This window comes from Malania oleifera, chromosome 9 (genome assembly GCF_029873635.1).
Source record: "Malania oleifera isolate guangnan ecotype guangnan chromosome 9, ASM2987363v1, whole genome shotgun sequence".
NCBI classification, from domain to species: Eukaryota; Viridiplantae; Streptophyta; class Magnoliopsida; order Santalales; family Ximeniaceae; genus Malania; species Malania oleifera.
In genome coordinates this window covers 93823905-93843117 of record NC_080425.1, presented here as the reverse complement: position 1 = coordinate 93843117, position 19213 = coordinate 93823905, and the positions used below count along the sequence as shown (strand labels likewise).

The window sequence follows — 19213 nt, the reverse complement described above, 5'->3', positions numbered from 1 at the left end:
AGTACCCAGGCACTGACATGGCATGTTGCTTCAGGTTGATGACCTAGCCCACCCTATAGACACCCCATTTTGTCTAGGGGTCAAATATAACAAAAGAGAATGCTTATTTTATTATTACGTTGTTTATACAAATATAACAGGGAAAAAAAATGATGATGAAATACAAGGAAAATTGAAATACAACAAGAAATAAATACAAACAAAAAGGTGGTTGACTATTAAAATTAAATGGGCTATTAGAAGATTAACAATAAAAAAGTGGTTAGTTGTTGGGATATTAACAATAAATAGGTGGTTGGATGGTTGAATGGTTGAATGTAAATGCCATGATCAATGCATCCAAGCCTATAAATAAAGGCTTCTGAACAGAAGAAGGTGGAGTAAAAAAAAAATTCATATAGAAGAAGTGGAGTACTTCGGTTCTGCAGAGGAAGAAGGTTAGCATATCGCTGGTGTAGCCATTATTGCTACCAGTGGCAGCGACAATGGCAATGACAACAATTGTCGCTACATTTATCTTGTTTGTGGCCTCACATCGCACACCAACAACGCGCCCTTTTTTTTTTTTTTAATATCACTGATTAGTCCGAATTAAAAAAAAAATGAGAAGAACAGAGAGAGCGATCTTCTAGACCACAAGACGCTGTTCTGTCACGATCGTTGCTCCACTAACGCAACTCCCCACCATATGCAGGAGGTGATCCCTAGAGAGATGATGGAGAACAATCGGCCTTACCCATTTTGTTTGTAGATATGATGACACGTGGACGACCTCTAGATGTCCATTTTTGTTCATAACTATTTTGTAGGTACACGTGGAGTTGTTCGAAGAATACTTAAAGACTTTCGGTAAGAGAAGTCCTCAGTTCATATTTTGAAGCAAGTTCGAGTCCAAGACCTATGTGGACCCCATATGGTCTTGTGGGCCTCACATGGATTCATGGGCCCCACACGTATTTGGCCTCCCTTTGACATATGTTTTATATTTAATTTGTAAAATGCAAGACAATTAAACTTGTTTGCATGTGTACAGTAAGTAGGAGTATTTATCTTGTTAGAGGTTAGTGTTAGTATTTTATATTTTTGTCTCTCATGCTTGTATGGGAAGTATAAGATGTTTAAAGTCTTGTTTGTTGAGAATCTCACTTGTGAGCTTGTCCCACATTGAAAAATTAGAGTGGATGATGGGTGCTTATATACATGGTTATGTCCAAGACCCAATTTGCTTAAGCTTTTGGGTTGAGTTGGTGTTCACCCATGTGTATCAAACCCACCCATGAGCTCCTCCAGTCCTAACAAGTGGTATCAAGTTGGTGTTCCACCAATGCTTTGTCCCCCCATGCTTTGTTTCCCATGCTTCCCCCCCCCCCCCCCCCCACTCCCAAGTTGTCTATATATACCTTCTCATTGTAAGAACAAAGGGAAGTTTAAGTTAAATATAGAAGATGCATTTATTTGCTTGAGATTGTTAAGCTTGTTCATCTCCTTGTGAGTGAGTAGTGTGATGCTACAACGTTCTCTCTGGAGATCAACTGGTGAGAGTCCACTAATCTATCCAGCTGGAGACACCCCAATTTTAACCAGGTCGTCTTCTGAGGAGGCCCGGTGCAATAAAAAGCCGACTTTGCATTTCGGGAATTAGAAGGATTTGATTAAGTCTTAGTTTATTCTTAAAATTGAGTCTCGTTTTATTTAAAATTTTAGTTTAGATTATTTTTAATTGAGTCCTTTTCAAAATTGATTTCTTTTATTCTTTAAAATTAGTCCTAGTATGTTCAAACTTGAATGCTAGTTATTTTCAAAATTGAGTCCCAGATATTTTTAAAACCGAGTCCTGATATTTTTAAAATTGAAGTCTCGATGCTTTTAAATTAAGTCGCGGGTATTTTAAAAATTAAGTCCTTTTAATTTTAATTTCTTTTCAAAACTGAGTTCTTCTAATTTTAAGTTGACTTCTTTAATTTCAAAATTGAGTTCTTAAACTTGAGTTCCATTTATTTATTTATTTTTTAAGTCCCGATTATCTTGAATTCGAGTCCTTTAATTTTAAATTGAGTCTTTTAATTTTAAACTGAGTCTTTTAATTTTCCTGAAGATTGAGTCCTTTTTATTTTCGAATCTTTTATTTTAAATTGAGTTCGGGTCCTTTTATTTTCAGGATTAAGTTCATTTTTTTTTACCGGGTCTCTCCATTATTGGGCATTAAAATTAAATATATGGGCCCTTGCAAATAAAGGCCTATGCACATCCCTAGGGTTTTATAAACAAGGAAGAGGAGGCAAACAGGGGACGGACAATCTCTTCTTCATCTCTCTTTCTCACACACGGCCATAGGAAGAGGAAGAGGAAGAAGAAGAAGAAGAAGAAGAGGTGCAGCAGCAATACAGCATCATCGGCGCCTGCGCAATTAGTTTGATGAAGCCAATCGAATGGTGCTTTCTTATCAAATCGAATTGAAATTTTACCAGTTTATTTCTGACTCACTAATTTTAATTTTCACCGATTGGATTTTTATTTAGAGTTTTGAAACTTAAATTTTTATTTCTTGGACATCCAACTTACCACAGCAGTAGCAGGTTCGCCAGTGCTGCGCGGTCGACTTGATGAAGCCAATTGAACAATGATTCCTTATCCGATCGAATTAAAATTTTACTATGTTGTTCTTGACTCACTAATTTTAATTTTTATTTAGAGCTTTTAAGCTTCTATTTTTATTTCTTGGACAACCAACTTACCACAGCAGCAGCAGGTTTGCTGGTGCTATCCGGTCGACTTGATGAAGCCAATTGAACAAGGATCCTTATCCGATCGAGCTAAAATTTACCAAGTTATTTCTAACCCTTTTTCGTAACCTTTACCGGTTGGATTAATTTTTTTATCTTTACAACCTTATTTTTATTTTTTGGACAGCTGACTCACCGCAACAACGGCAGGTTCATCAACGCCTGCGTAGTCCGTGTGATGTAGATGATTGGATGGCGATTGCTCATCCGATGAAGCTGAAATTTTTGCAGGTATTATGTTCACATGTCTTTTATCAGGTATGTGCTGTGTCCTAGGTGTGTATTGTGTTTTGTTTGTTTTCTTTTATATTTTTTGTCTTGTTATTATGATGTTTATATTATATTGTTTATGTTTATTATGATGTTGATCATTGTTATGTTATTATGATTTTTTGTTTATATTTATATTGATATTTATATATCATGTTTTGATTTATTATATTTTTTGGTATATGTTAATCATCACGTTGATATCAATATTATGATTTCTAATTTATTGTTGTGTTATTATGATGTTTATATTGTATTGTTTATGTTTATTATTATGTTGAGGTATGTATTTTTTTTTATGTTATTGTCATATTATTATGGTATTTATGTTATTATAATATTATATATTTATTATTATTATTATTATGATACTTTTAGTATGTTTATATACACGGTATTATTTATTATGGTAAGTTTAGTATTTTAGTTAATATTATTGGTATTTTAGTATTATGCTATTATATTATGTATTTAGTATTATGGTATTATGGTATTTCATTATGTTTATATATGGTATTACTTATTATAATATTTTTAGTATCTTAGTATATATAGTATTATGGTATTTTGTTACTTATCATAGTATTTGTAGATAGGGTATTATTAATATGCATGTATAGTATCATCATTCTTACTATTATTATTGTAGAGTATTATTAATGTATGTGCTATATTATTATAGTAAGTACACTGTTGTTTTAATTATAGTATATTATTATGATATGTGAATTATTATTATTATAGTAAGAGTTATTACTATATATATATATATATATATATATATGTATATCAAGGTAAGTATAAAAGGTACATCTTATTATTATATATATAGAAAGTTGTGTGTCATTACTATTATTATCACGGTATGTGTTATTATTATGTACATATATTAAGATATTTATTACTATTACGTATTTTTAATATTTTAGTATAGTATAGCTCATTACGGTACTGTTTTGTACTTTAGTATTTAATTGTACTATATGTTTATACTTTATATTATGAATTGTTGCATCTATTTTCTTTAAGTATTTTTGTATTATATTATTATGTTTTTCGTGTCTATTTCCGTATGATTTCAAAAGGGGTTATAAGCTTTCGGGTTTCATATACCTTAGTTATGAGGAAATATGTATATATTATGTAAATATTTGTGTGATTTATTTGTTTGCAAGTGCATTTTGTAAATTCACAAAGGGAGTAATTTCAAAGGCTTATTGAATTTAATTTATGGGATAATTTTTAATTAATTATGTTCCGTTCGTAAGAACGGGCGTGTAGGGGGTGCTAATACCTTCTCCTCACGTAACCGAAATCCCGATCCCTACTTTGGTAACGCAGGCCGATTCTACCTTTAATTGGGTAGAAATCATGTGTTCTAACCACACTAAAAGGTTAGTGGTGACTCCATTCCTATTTTTCCCAAAAATAAAAAATACAAGTTTTATTTTGCCACTCCGGGGCACACGTACTCCCGGGATGTCGCGACACCAATGACTCCATCATCCCCTCTTCTATCTAACACTCTCACAACCTCCATCAACACCACATGACCACCACCAACATACACCCACATGGTCACCTCCCGGACACTCTATAGCTGTGTTCGTCTTGGTGTTTCAAAGTTTATACAAAGGATTTACAGTGTGATCTAAATATGTGTGTAACAACGTCAAGTTATCCAAACGAATCTCTTGGTAAATTTGGTACTTGTTTGAATCCTTGTTTTATTTTGTGAACCACTGCTAGTAGTGTTAAATCTCAAGTAATTGAGGGGTACGACTAGATATAACATTATGTTTAGTGCACAATAGAGTGATTCATCGGTGGTGGGGTACGTGGATGCTAATTACGCAAGAGACCTGGATGACAGGGGGTCTACCATAGGGTACGTATTTACCCTTGCAGGAGAACCTATTTGTTAGAGGCCTATCGTGCAGTTGCTCGTGGCGTTGTCTACTATCGAGTCAAAGTACATGGTAGTAGCTGAGGTTGTCAAGGAAGCATTGTGGCTTATGGGGTTGTTCAGAGAGCTAGGTGTCCAACAAAGTGGAGTTCAGCTATAGTGTGATAGTTAGAGTGTCAAATACTTGGCGAAGAATTAGGTGTACCATACGAGGACGAAGCACATTGATGTGCGGTATCACAGGGTCTGGGAACTGATTACTTCAAGGGAACTTCTCCTTGATAAAGTCCATGCGTCTAACAATGCGGCTGATATGCGGATGAAGCCGGTCACGATGGACAAGTTCAAGCATTACTTAGACTTGATCAATGCCTCAAAGTGCTAAAGGGGAGACCGACCCAATCTACAGGCCCTGGTGAGTAGCAATTATGCTTTCGGATTTCCTAAGTAGTCAATATTCACAAAAGTGGAGATTGTTAAGGATGTGACTCATATTTAGAGTGGATCACATATACCGGAGAAAGGTACGTGAAACGAGAGATAATGGCATGAGAGAAGTCTACAGGAGGAAGGCAAACCGTCGATGGATTGGGCCCCAACCGTTGATGGTTTCAGGCAAAATGCAGAAGGTATTTTTCTTAGCACCAAACTGTCGATGGTTTCAATCGGTGCAAATTACATATTTTTAAATCGGGGGCTTGTAGATTGGGCTAATCGGAGGGATTTCCTCTAGGGATTGCTACAGGGATTGTTTAGATATGATCTAAGGTTCCTGTACATTTAGGGTTCACATATATTCATTGATTTGAAATCCTATTACAAGCTTTGACATTGTTCATAGTGAAAAACTGAAGTATTGCTCCCGTGGATGTAGGCTATTATTGAACCACGTAAGTCTTATGTGTTCTAGTTGTGTTTTTTATTCTTCTTATTATTATTTGTTTTCTTCTTGAGTATATTTCATCATCGAGTGATTTCATTGGTGGTTGAAAACTATTCATAAATAAAATGATTAGTATTTTGAAACCTCTTCATAAGCCTAAAATTTAAAACTCGTAACCATACATAGTTCTAGAACTAATATTTTTAATCCCCAATAATAATTAAATTAATAATTGTTGTGACTACTAATTGTTATTGGATTAATTTATGAAATAAAAAACATAGTGATTAATATTGTTGTGCAAAATTACCCACAAACAATCACCCGGGTCAGATACCAATTGTTGTACTCAACAATTAGCCTTCTAAAACCAATTGTCGGTGCCGAGTGTGCACAATGGAAGATTTTACATCTACTCTCAAGAACAATCAATGGAACAAGTAAGCAAGCATTCGATGATGAACTATACGAACCTAGCAATCACTTAACAATGAGAATCAATGAAAGCAACAATCAAAACACAAGAATTTACGTGGTTTGGCAATTTGCTTTCGTCCACGGGAGTAGTGATTGTTTTCACTATGAAAAATGAAGCTTACACCAAGCTTAATCCCGTCTAGGTTTACATAATAATCATTATATAACAATCTAATGCATACAGAAGACCTATAGTTGATCTAAAACACTTCTATAACGATCCCCCCCTCAAAGGAAATCCCTTTTAATTAGCCCAAACTATTGATCTCAGATTCGAAAATACATAATGTCCATGAGTGAAACCATAGATAGTTTAGACCAAACCGTCAACGGTTTGAAACCAAGAAGAACACCTTGTGCAAAACTGCCTGAAACTATCGACGGTTACACCTCAAATCGTCGACGGTTTACCCTCCATAGTTGCTCTCTGCATCTCTCTCTTGGTCCCTCACTTCACGGTACTTTCTCCCGGTACATGCGTTCCACTCAGAATATGAGTCACATCCCCAACAAATATTTTAAAATTTTGTCATAAGTTGAATAACACTATTTAAAATACTTTTATAATTGAACTACAAAACTTAAGTCATGCAACTAAGTATAGACTATCAAAATTTGGATAACCCATAATTTTTTAATCATAAGAATAGACATTAATTATATAATTCGAAAGCAACATGATCTTTCAAAGAAACACATAATTCAACAATAATGTTAATTAAGCATAAACTACAAAAATCTATCATTCCTTTCATATTCAAGCATTCAATAAATTTAATAGTAATATATGGACATTATGAAGTCAATTTTTTATGGAATTCATTTCATCATTTAGTATCAAAGTGAAAATATTGCTATATTAATATCAAATCAAATTCATAAATTAGTTTTAGTTTGACTATACAACAACAACAAACGAAATCTTATAAGTCCTATTAAGTGGGTCGAATCCATTTCTACCAATTTTGATGATCATGTATAGTTCCCTCTAATAAATTTAGGACTATTAAATCCTTAATCACTATTTAATTCCAAGTCATTTTTAAGTCTACACTTACCCCTTCTACTTCCCCCCTTATTCATGACTAGTGACCTCACCACCTCCTAAAATCACTCAACAACGCATCTATGCATTATATATATATAAAGCAAGATCAAATTTATGAAAAAAGAAAAAAAAAAAAAAAAGCTTCAGATCCTCCACAATTTCCATAAGATTGGGAAGTTGGAGATAAGTTACCCACTACTGGCATAAAGTTGGAGGGGAAGATGGAGTAGAGAAGGAGCCTGAGAAAATTGCTTGATTGTAGGATTCCACAACGTTCAAACCGTAACGGACAACAACTGTAGAGACTCGAAAAATATAATTTATGAGAAAACATGGAAAAAGGAAAAAGAAAAGAAAGGGAAGAAAATTTGCAGGGCAAAGCAACAAGGACTTGTCGACAAGTGCCCTATGCTCGTCGACGAGGAGATCCTGAGAGTAAGAATTTCAGGTTTTAAAAGATTCATCGACGAACCCATTGTTCTCGTCGACGAGTGTTTTTCTTTGACTCGTCGATAAACCTTTTATACTCGTCGACGAGAACCAACCTATAAATAGGTTGTAAGTCATTTTCAGCGAGAAAAATTTCTCTGCCAACCTTTCTCTCTCTAGGTTACGGCCCAATCCCCTTCTCTCTTCGATTTTGGCTCCATTTTAGCCCGATTCAACGATCAGAAACTACCACGAGGATCTAGGGATAATTCTTTACTAGTTAATCAGAGCAGATTGTTGATTTGGGGTTCCTGGACACCACTCCAATACTGAGGTAAGGGTGTTAAATGTTGATTTTATGGGTTATTTGGAGTATATGGGCCTAGGAAAATACTAAATGATAAATAATTCTGGGATTGAGTTGACTGAATTGAGGAAAATGTGAATTTGAGGGTTTTGAGTTTCGAACGCCGCGAGCATGGGATTAGGGATTTTAGCAGGCCTCTCAGTAAGTCAGGTAAGGGGAATAAATTATAACAGATATTTTTGAGAATTACTGGTTGAGTAAATATGTGAAAATGAAAAATATGATATATTCCCTGTGGTTGTTATATTATGAATATTAGATGAAAAATTGTGCGGCATGAGGAATATGAAATAACAAGTTTATACTGGAAATGTGTTTGAAATTGAGATATGTATTTTGTAATAAGAAACGATATTGTGTTATAAGTATGGAATTGTTTTACTCAGATGTGGAAATATGAGGAACCCAATATTGTTATATATAGACGTGTATTTTACTAAGTAATGATGAAAAGTGATATATTGATGAGTATTTTACTTAGAAATGATGAATTGTGATACAGAGGTGTATTTTACTGGGAAATTATGAAATGTGAAATAAAGATATGTTTTATACTGAAACGGTGATATGAGAAATACATATATGCTTTATCCTGGAATAATGATATGTGTTTTGTAAAAATGATGAAATAAGAATTATACAGAAATGATAAGAATGATACATAAATTATGCAAATTACAGATATGATGAAATGTAAACATGGAAATGTGAAAATGAGAACCCTGATAGATCATAGTACTCAAAGCACGGTACCGTTGCTAGCATGGTGATAGTGCAACCACGCGTCTTATGGAGAGTGTGGCATGACAGTCAATTGGGCCAGTGAGAAGGGTGGTGTTGCCCCCTGGAGTCCGGACCAGGGTTGGGTAGGTCAATCGTACTACAAACACGTTCCCTATTTTGATATAATCAAATAGGCTAACCGTGGTTAGGTCTAACCTTTGGGCCGCACAACCCGGTCATGGGGGTATACATAACGATGTGAATATCCTTAGGCCAGCCATGAGCTACAGACACAACGTGTATTATATACTGGTGGATGCTCATGAGCTAGAAAATGTTATGAAAGTGAAAAGTAAAATGAACATCCATGAGTTACAGACACGTTGTGGATTCTATATTAGTGGAAACTTATGAGCTAGATTATGAAAATGAGAAATGAGTAGCCATGAGTTACAAACACGTTGTGCAATATACTGGAGGAAACCCATGAGTTAGAATGTGAAAATGAATATAAGAAATGAAAGAGTATGAATTTAAATATGAGATATGAAAGTATATGAATATGATTTGAGAAATGAAAGTATATGTATATAATTATGAGAAATGATAGCTTATGATTACGAGTATGAGAAATGATGTTAAAGCTTATGAAACTGTGTTTTATATCTATATGATTATGAGTACATATCTTATATTTTCTCAGATGATATAATCATTTAAATGAGTGCATTATGATATAAATAAACTCATACTGCCACACGCTATGAATAATTTATTTCGTCTTACTGAGAGATGTCTCACTCAGAAATTTAAATATTTCAGATGATCAAGACTGTCAAGTAGAGAGATTTCCGAGATAGAGGGGAGCTAGTACCCTGGTAGTCAGAGTAAGTGTTTTGTGTTGGGGATGTGTGTATAATACCCTAGAGTATTTTGTTGAGTTTGGAGATGTGGATAGACCTGTGTATATATGGATGGATAATCCTTTGGTATTTGTATTCAAGATGGTATGTAAATATTGACTTCCGCTGTTAGGTATATTTGTATGTGATAGATGGATTACCCGCTATCCCACTTCGGGTTGGGTTGTCTTGATATATGGTATCAGAGTTTTTTTATGTGACAGAGGTTTGATTATCATTGTTTATTTAAAAAAAAATGGTAAAAAAAATCAGGGCGTCACAACAACGACAGCACCAGACACTTTTTCTCTAGTGACGAAGGTGGGAGTTTGAAGATCCATGTGGTGACAATGATGTGGACAATAAGCGTGTTAATCGTGGTGTTGGCAAGGCATTACTTGTTGAAGGAGCTGGTAAGGTTGGTGATAGGGAAAGCAGAGTTGAGGCCTAAGGGAGTGGAGGGAGCAGAGGAGGAAAAGGCATGACCAACAAGGAAGATAGCTACTTGGAGAAACGATCGAGCAATAGTGCAAGTAGTACTTGGAGAAACTAATTTATGCATCATAAATGTATTAGTAAATAACATTTAAGGACAATTAATTTCAACTAATCAAACTTTTGTTATAAATTTAGTAAAATGAAAATTTTGAAATTATTTGAGCCAATTGCACTTTAAGATTTTAAACACAAACCAATAAGAAATTAGTAAAGTATTTAAGAAATTTAAAAAATTGAGAAAATTATATTTTAGTTTTGGAGTCCCATAAGGGAATGTTAATATCTTTTAATATACACAATGCAAAGATTATTATATAATAACAAAATAATATTTTATGTTATAATTTTCAAATATTGTTAAATTATATTATTGTATATATTATGTTTAATGTCACATAGGGTCTGTCATTATTTGGCCTTACTTAAGCATGCATGATAGAATAACTTCCTTCTTTGATAGTATTAAATAATAAAGTTTATTTATATTATTATAAATTTATATATTTTATATTTAAAGTCACTTTAGAATATAATTTTCAAAAAATAATAAAAATGCCACAAGTTTTCCAATGTTTTTGAGATTATATAAAAGAGATTGAAACAATTGAATTTTTTTTTTTTGGTTTTCTACACATGCTTGAAAAATGAAAAACAAGGTGATGTTTTATATATATATATATATATATATATATATATATATATATATATATAATTACTTTCCACAAGTGAAAATGTCTCAAGAAATTTATCTCTATTTCTTTTGCTTGGTTGTCTAAAGCATGAGAAACTAAATGAGAAAAAAAAAAAAAAATGGAGAAAGAAGTAGGTTTGAGTTTCTTTATAAATTGAGAGAGAAATAAGGAATAGAGAAAATTAAAACACATCAAGAAAATTCTCAAGCACGAAATATTACTGTAAATGATGATAAACTATTTATTTCCCTTTTTTTTCAAGCTTCTCGATCCCCAATTATTAATTAAAGCAAATGAGGCAAAAAACTAGTTCAGTTTTTTTTCTTTTTTCTTTTATTCTTTTCCTACAAGATTTTTTTTTCCTTCGCCTCACTTCTTAGTTCTTTCCTTCCAAAGGGATATTACTTCATTAACTCAAAGAGACATATATCAACTAACCAAATCAATAAATAAAAATATGATTTTAACATCATTTGCATTTTTTTAACTATATTAAAACAAATTTTTATTTTTAGTATTATTTCGTATAGAAGGAAAATAATGTGGAAAATGAGTTTTCTTCTTATTTTTCTTTTCTTAAGTAAAATTCTTGATCCAAATCAACCCTCATAGTATAACGAATCGTGCAATCAAACAACATTAATCTTGTGATTCTAATATGTGTATATATGTAATTATTCCCTATATAATAGAAGATTATTGTTAAGAATCCAAAAACAAGAATTTATATCAACCTACGCTTTATACGCATTGACAATATTGTTGTACTGGAGCTGGAGACGCGTGAGCTGAGCTGGAGACGCGTTGCAAGCTAGAGATGTTATCCGCAAGCCATTTAATTTTGATGGATGTAACCTCTCAATTTTGATTGAATGTAATTTATTGTAATTGATTCCAAGCTACCTATAAATAAAGGAGTTGTGGAGAGATGAAAACACAGAGAAGAAAAGAGAGAAAGAAGAGGGTGTGAGGAAAAGAGAAGCTGAGAGCATTGTATTTCTTTTCGGCAGTTTTTTAAGTAAATTGTGGTGCGCTCTATGGATGTAGGTCAATCTTGACCAAACCAAGTAAATTTCTGGTGTCCCAATTTTTCTAGTTGCTCACAGGGTCCTAACAAGTGGTATCAAAGACTGGTTTAAGCAAAAAGGCCATATTAGAGTTGTTCACCAAAATCAGAGCTCTGTCAGTGGCTCGAAATTAAAATTTGAGGCCACCATCATGTTCACCTCGCCGAAAAGAAGCCAACAGTGCAAACCGGAGTTTGAAAGGAGTTCAGACGGAGGCACACGCGCCAACACGCGCTTCCCCGGAGTAGTACGCCTTGTTACGCGCTGTCATGCGCCGGTGAGCGACCGGTCACGCACCCTGCACGCGCGCCACGCGTCTTCCTAACCCATCCTCCTCGACCTTACCCAGCAATCCTCAACCAAACCCGAAAATCCTCAACCCGAACCGAAAGCCCGCTCCAAACCAGGTCCGCACCTGATGCCCGCTCCAGACCCGACCACATCAGTGGCGTCCTGTCAACGCCGAGCCAGGCGCCACGTCATCTGCCACGCTAGCGCCACGTCAGTAGGCCGGCCCCAGTGTCACGCCAGCACTACCACATCAGTGGTGGGCCCCCACAATAACACGTCAGCACTGCCACGTCATCAAATGGGCCATAAGCAACAGTGCCACATCAGCACCTGCCACGTCAGCATTATTGACCAGGTTTGACCTAATCTTTGACCGAGTTTTTCGGAGTCATTTTAGGTCCGTTTTTTCGAATAACTTGAACCATTTCTAAGGTTTTCGACCATTCCAAATCCAACCATGCTATCCATTTAAGCTAATTCCATCTTTAGATCTGCGAATCGAAATGTCAAATGAATAGAGCTCAAAAATCAAAATGTTCAACGACAACAATTTCGGTTTCTGGAATATGCAGATTGAAGATTATTTGTTTGGGAAGGAGCTGCACTTACTATTGAAGGGTAAGCCAACATCTATGAACAAGGACGAGTGGGAGTTACTTGATTGAAAAGCTCTCGGAGTCATCAGAATGACGTTGTTAAAGTCTGTGGCATTCAATATCAAGCATATATCATCCACCAAGTCTCTGATGGGTGCACTTTCTAATATGTATGAGTAGTTGTCAACCGCTAACAAGGTACATCTTATGAAAAGACTATTTCCTATGACCATATCTGTAGGTAAAAGTTTTAGTAGGCATTTGAATAATTTCAAGGAGTTGTCGGATTAACTCGCCTCAGTCGAGATAACACTTGATAGTGAGATTTGTGGCCTACTGATTCTCAATCAGTTTCCTGAAAGTTGGAATGATATTGTTATTGCAATCAGTAGCTCCGCAGTGAAATCAAAGCTTGTATACAATGAGGTCGTCAACATGATTTTAACAGAAGAAATCAAAATGCAATCAAATCATGGCTCCACTTCAAGTTCAACCTTGAACATGGAAAGTCGAGGCAGAGGAAACAGACATGGATGATCAAACAACCGTGGCAGATTTAGGCCCAGGCGGTCTAAATCCAAAAATCCTAGAGGTTCTTAGGACACAGGTTCCCAGGGCACAAAAATTATTGAGTGCTGGAACTTTGAAAAAATTGATCATTATAAGAACTAGTGTAAAAATATAAAGAAAGAATATGAGACGAGGGCAAAGATAGAAGCAATTGTTGCTTTAGAAAATGATGATATGTTGATCTGCTCTTTGGAGAGCAAAAGGGAGTCTTGGGTGTTAGACTCTGCAAATTCATTCCATGCCACTTGTAGCATAGATTGCCTAGAGGAGTATATATCAGGTAATTTCGGTAAAGTATATCTTGGCAATGATTAATCTTGCGACATTGCTAGCAAGGGGACAGTGAAGATCAATATGAATTAGTTAGTATAGAATTTGAGAGATGTCAGATATATTCCAGACCTGAGGAAGAATTTGATCTCATTCGGTCAACTGGCAGATGAAGGATATAACACAACTTTCATTAGTGATGAATGGAAGATTTTGAAGGGTGCACGGACGATTGCACGAGGTAAGAAAAGTGGTGCTCTTTATGTAACTCCTAATGCATGCATGTTAATTACAGTTGCTACAGGAAATGATGATAGCAACATATGGCATCAACGACTCGGACATCCGAGTGAGAAGGGACTCAGGATGATGCACTCAAAGGGTAAGTTGAGTGATTTACAGTCAGCAAAGATTGACACATGTGAGGATTGCATATTTGGGAAACAGAAGGGGGTCAATTTCTAGACAAACATCAGTACCCCAAAGAAGAAGAGACTTGAGCTAGTTCATTCAGATGTATGGGGACCAACAACCATTTCATCCATAGGTGGGAAGCATTACTTCGTAACATTTATCGATGATCATTCACGGAAGGTATAGGTTTACTTCCTAAAATATAAATCTGATGTTTTTTATGCTTTTGAAATTTGGAAAGCAATGGTAGAAAACGAAACTGGTTTAAAAATCAAGAAGCTAAGAACAGATAACGGTGGTGAGTATGTTGACACCAAGTTCAAGAAATTCTGCTATGAGCATGGTATCAGAATGGAAAGAACTGTGCCACATATGCCTTAACACAATGGCGTAGACGAGTAGATGAATAGAACGTTGACAGAAAAAGTCAGAAGCATGCGTATGCAGTCAGGCTTACCAAAGATGTTTTGGGCAGAAGAAGTCAACACAACAGTTTATTTGATTAACAGGAATCCATCAGTACCATTGGACTATAATCTACTAGAAGAAGTATAGAGTAATAAAGAGGTAAGACTTTCACATTTGAAAGTTTTTGGTTGTGTTGCATATGTACATATCAATGATCATGTTAGGAATAAGCTAGATCCAAAATCTCAGAAATGCACTTTCATCGGTTATGGTGGAGATGAATATGGGTATCGCATTTGGGATGATGAAAAAAAAAAAGGTGATCAGAAGCAGAGATGTGATTTTTGATGAAAAGGTAATGTACAAAGATAGACACACAACAGAATCTACAGAGTCTGAAACAACCTTTGTAGATGTAGATGATGTTTTAGAAGGTGTAAGGACACGTTAGCGGAACACTGAGAATCCTCAGCAAAATACGGAGAATCCTTAGGCAGAGGAATTTGTGGAGCAGATTGTTGCACCACCACCTCCTACTACAGCACTAGAGTTTAAGAGATATTCTTGGCAGCACGTACCAAATAGGAGGTTTGTAAATCATTTACTTCTTACAAATGGAGGAGAACCTGAATGCTATGTTGAAGCATGTCAGGAAGGAGATTTGAGCAAGTGGGAGCTTGCAATGAAAGACGAGATGAAATCTTTTAACTCCAACAAAATAAGGGAACTAGCTAAGTTGCCTAATGGTAAGAAGGCTCTTCACAACAAATGGGTGTACAGGATCAAAAAAGAGTATGATGGATCCAAAAGGAATAAAACTTGGTTAGTAGTCAAAGATTTCAAACAGAATGAAGGAATTGACTACACTGATATTTTTGCAAAAGTTGTCAAGCTAACAACCATCACATCTATTTTGTGTATTGTTGCCTCGGAGGGTTTACATCTTGAACAGTTTGATGTGAAGACGACATTTCTTCACAGTGACCTTGATGTGGAAATTTCTATGCAACAGTCAGAATGTTTCTCAGTTAAAGATAAAGAGAATCTTGTATGTAAATTGAAGAAGTGTTTGTATGGTCTCAAACAAGCTCTTGGGCAGTGGTATAAGAAATTTGACAGCTGTATGCAGAGGAACAATTTTCAAAAATGCAATGCCGACCACTGTTGCTACTTCAAAAGGCATCGTACTAGCTATATTATCCTATTATTATATGTTCATGATATGCTAGTTGCTGGATCAGATATAGAAGAGATCAGAAAATTGAAGCAGCAATTGTCAGAGGAATTTGATATGAAAGACTTGGGTCTTGCAAAGCAGATTCTTGGGATGCGGATCTCTAAAGATAAGCAACAAGGTACATTGCAGCTATCTCAGTTAGAGTACATCAGCCGTGTTTTACAAAGGTTCAACATGAGTAGCGCCAAAGTTGTAAATACACCATTGGCAAGTCACTTCCGTCTCTCTAAAGATCAGTCACTCAGACAGATGAAGAAAAAGACTTCATGGCTAAGGTATCATATGCCTCAGCTGTTGGAAGTCTAATGTATGTTATGGTTGGTGCCAGACCAAATATTGGTCAAGCAGTGGGAGCTGTCAGTAGATATATGTCAAATCTAGGGAAGACACACTGGGAAGCAATGAAGTGGATTTTGAGATATCTACGTGGCACTATTGATAAATGCATATGTTTCGGCAAAAGCAATTTGAAAATTCAAGGATTTGTAGATGCTGATTTTGTAGGTGAAATTGATCATCGTAGAAGTACCACCAGATATATATTCATTGTTGGCACAACAACTATTAGTTGGATGTCACAGATACAAAAAATTGTTGTTCTATCCACTATAGAAGCTAAGTATGTAGCAATGACGGAAGCTAGTAAAGAGATGATTTGGCTTCAAAGTTTGTTAATGGAGTTTGGGTTAAAGCAGGAAAGGAATGTTTTGTACAGTGACAGTCAAAGTGCGATACATCTGGCAAAGAATTCTGCATTTCATTCCAGAACTAAGCATATTGGATTGCAGTATCACTTCATCAGATCTCTGATAGAGGACAGCATATTGACACTTGAAAAAAATCCAAGGTAGCAGAAATCCAACAGATATGTTAACTAAGGTGGTGACTACAGAGAAGCTGAAGTTGTGTTCAAATTTAGTTGGTCTTCATGCCTAAAGACATATTTTGAGCGTATCATTTATTCATATACTGATATTGGTTGAGGAGACGTTTCCATCTTCAGGTGGGAGATTGTTGTGCTGGAGCTAGAGACGCGTGAGCTGAGCTGGAGACGAGTTTGCAAGCTAGAGATGTTATCCGCTGGCCATTTAATTTTGATGGATGTAACCTCTCAATTTTGATTTAATGTAATTTATTGTAATTGATTTCAAGCTACCTATAAATAGAGGAGCTATGGAGAGATGAAAACACAGAGAAGAAAAGAGAGGAAGAAGAGGGTCTGAGGAAAAGAGAAGCTGAGAGAATTGTATTTCCTTTCAGCAGTTTTTTAAGTGAATTGTGGTATGCTCCGTGGACATAGGTCGATCTTGACCGAACCATGTAAATTTCTAGTGTCTTAATTTTTCTGGTTGCTCATAGGGTCCTACCATATATGAACAAAAATCTAGGATAAAAAAGAATCAAACACATAGTAAATTAAATATTTACCTCCATTGAGCCACAAAAGTAGAGGCGCAGAATTTTCAGAAGGCTCTGCTTCAACAAAATAATAAAACAGCGCGCTCTCAGTTGTTACATTGACTGTAACGTGGCCGCCATATTGAGTTAAACTCACACACGGTTGCCCTGGCAATTGGAAAATTGTATCACTTGCCTTTAATCCACATTGCATAGGATCTTTAACATTCTCCGTGATATGTTTAATTGATTTAAAATCGCTAATATTGATACTAGAATTCTCAGGCAACTTAAGCTTTTGAAGATGGTAAAGTGCTTCGCCTTGCCTCTTACTATGACTTTGAGGAAGAAAGCATGAGATAACAAGAAAGAAGATGAAACTTAAACAGCTAGCCAAATTTTTCATGGTTTTCTTCCTCTCTATTTAGGCTATAAAAGAAAGATGAAAAGAATGGTGATATAGGAATGAAGCAACTTAATTACTTAGCTTGTTGCTTTATAAACCAATAGAAGAATTATTGTTTAATTAAAGAAAATTACGAATATTGGTATAGACAATCGCACATGGAGTGTTTTTCCAATCCTAAAAAATTTTAAATTATTTTGCTAAAGCAGATATATTGCACGGGAAAAAGTTTTTAACTACAAATATGTGCAAATTTTTGATATTCATCACTTTCCATGTCTTTTTAAAAGTGAATGGCAAACTTTTAGATATTCATTCAATATTTGCTATGCGTTCTTGTTGATAAACCTCTAAATTTTCAATATTAACATGGTTGAAATTAAAATAATCTTAACAATGCATGTAACTCTATTCAGACTATTTGATAATTGGCATTTTTGTAGCCCGTTAATTGAACATTATGATAGTCAACTACAATATGCACTGGGGATCTAGTGTTACACTACCCTATAACATTTTATCGCTAGGTCCTCTTGGAACTGGCCAAGGAGATTGGGCCTCTGCTGCGGCAACTTGATTTATAAGGTTAGTTGTTACCCCTTAAATAGTGCTACCGTTAAACTAAGTTAGGAAGGGGTTTCAAATGACAAATTTTGTTTCAGATTAGCTTGGGAAGCTGTTAGGCTAAGGAATCAGATAGTGGGTTGGAGTAATTTTGTCTAGTCTAGCCGAGGCACTCTTTTATTTTTGGCTAGCAACATTGAACAGACTCTCAACTAAGGATATTTTCCTTCCTTGGGGTAACATAACTAATGTCAATTGTGTTTTATATAAAGACCACATGGAGTCTAGAAACCATCTATTCTTTGAATCTAAGGTCAGGAGGATTATCTGGGAGAGTTCTTTGGAAGGCGTCATCTTTACTACTGGTGGCCATAAGTGGGAGGATATCCTAAAATGGATTGTTGGCTTGCATGGATGTTTGAGGCTGAAGGTCAACAAAATATGGGCAGCCATTGTCTATTGTGTGTGGAAACTTAGGAATGATGTTGCTTTTAGGAGACTCTAAATGGATTGATTAATAAGGTTATTGTTGAGACTAGAAGATACATGGTAAATTAGTGATGTTATATTTTCTTGGATTTTGTATTTGTAAATTTCCCGTTTGGTTTTAATGAAACTTAATATTTCCCAAAAAATGATTACACATGCCAAAATACATCACATGCACATTACTAACTTAGGGACTATTTGGTATAATTTTAAATAATTATGAAATTGAAAATAAAAAAGAACTAAAAATTAAAAACAAAAACTAATAACTAATAACCAACGACATGTCTGATCAATATTTTTAAAACTAAAACAAATTGAAAACTTAATTAAACAAATGCTCATTTTTATTCTTAAATTAAATAATAGTTACAAAATATGATTAAAATAATACAAGTAGTATAAATTAAAAATACAATAATAAAAATAAAATTATTATAACTATTTCAATTAATTATTATTCACTTTAAAAAAAATCTTATTGTATATGAGAATTGAATTATAGTAAAAATATTTTATAAATGA

The 19213-nt window shown here is 34.9% G+C and overlaps 1 protein-coding gene across 1 annotated transcript in view; it reads right to left on the bottom strand.

Moving 5' to 3' along the window:
* LOC131163586 (uncharacterized) overlaps positions 1-17635 on the bottom strand; it is a 116568-nt gene extending 98933 nt beyond the window's left edge. Inside the window, 1 exon segment of the mRNA XM_058120176.1 lies at positions 17260-17635. Coding sequence (XP_057976159.1) covers positions 17260-17635 — 376 coding nt within the window.
* Positions 17636-19213: the final 1578 nt, after the last annotated feature.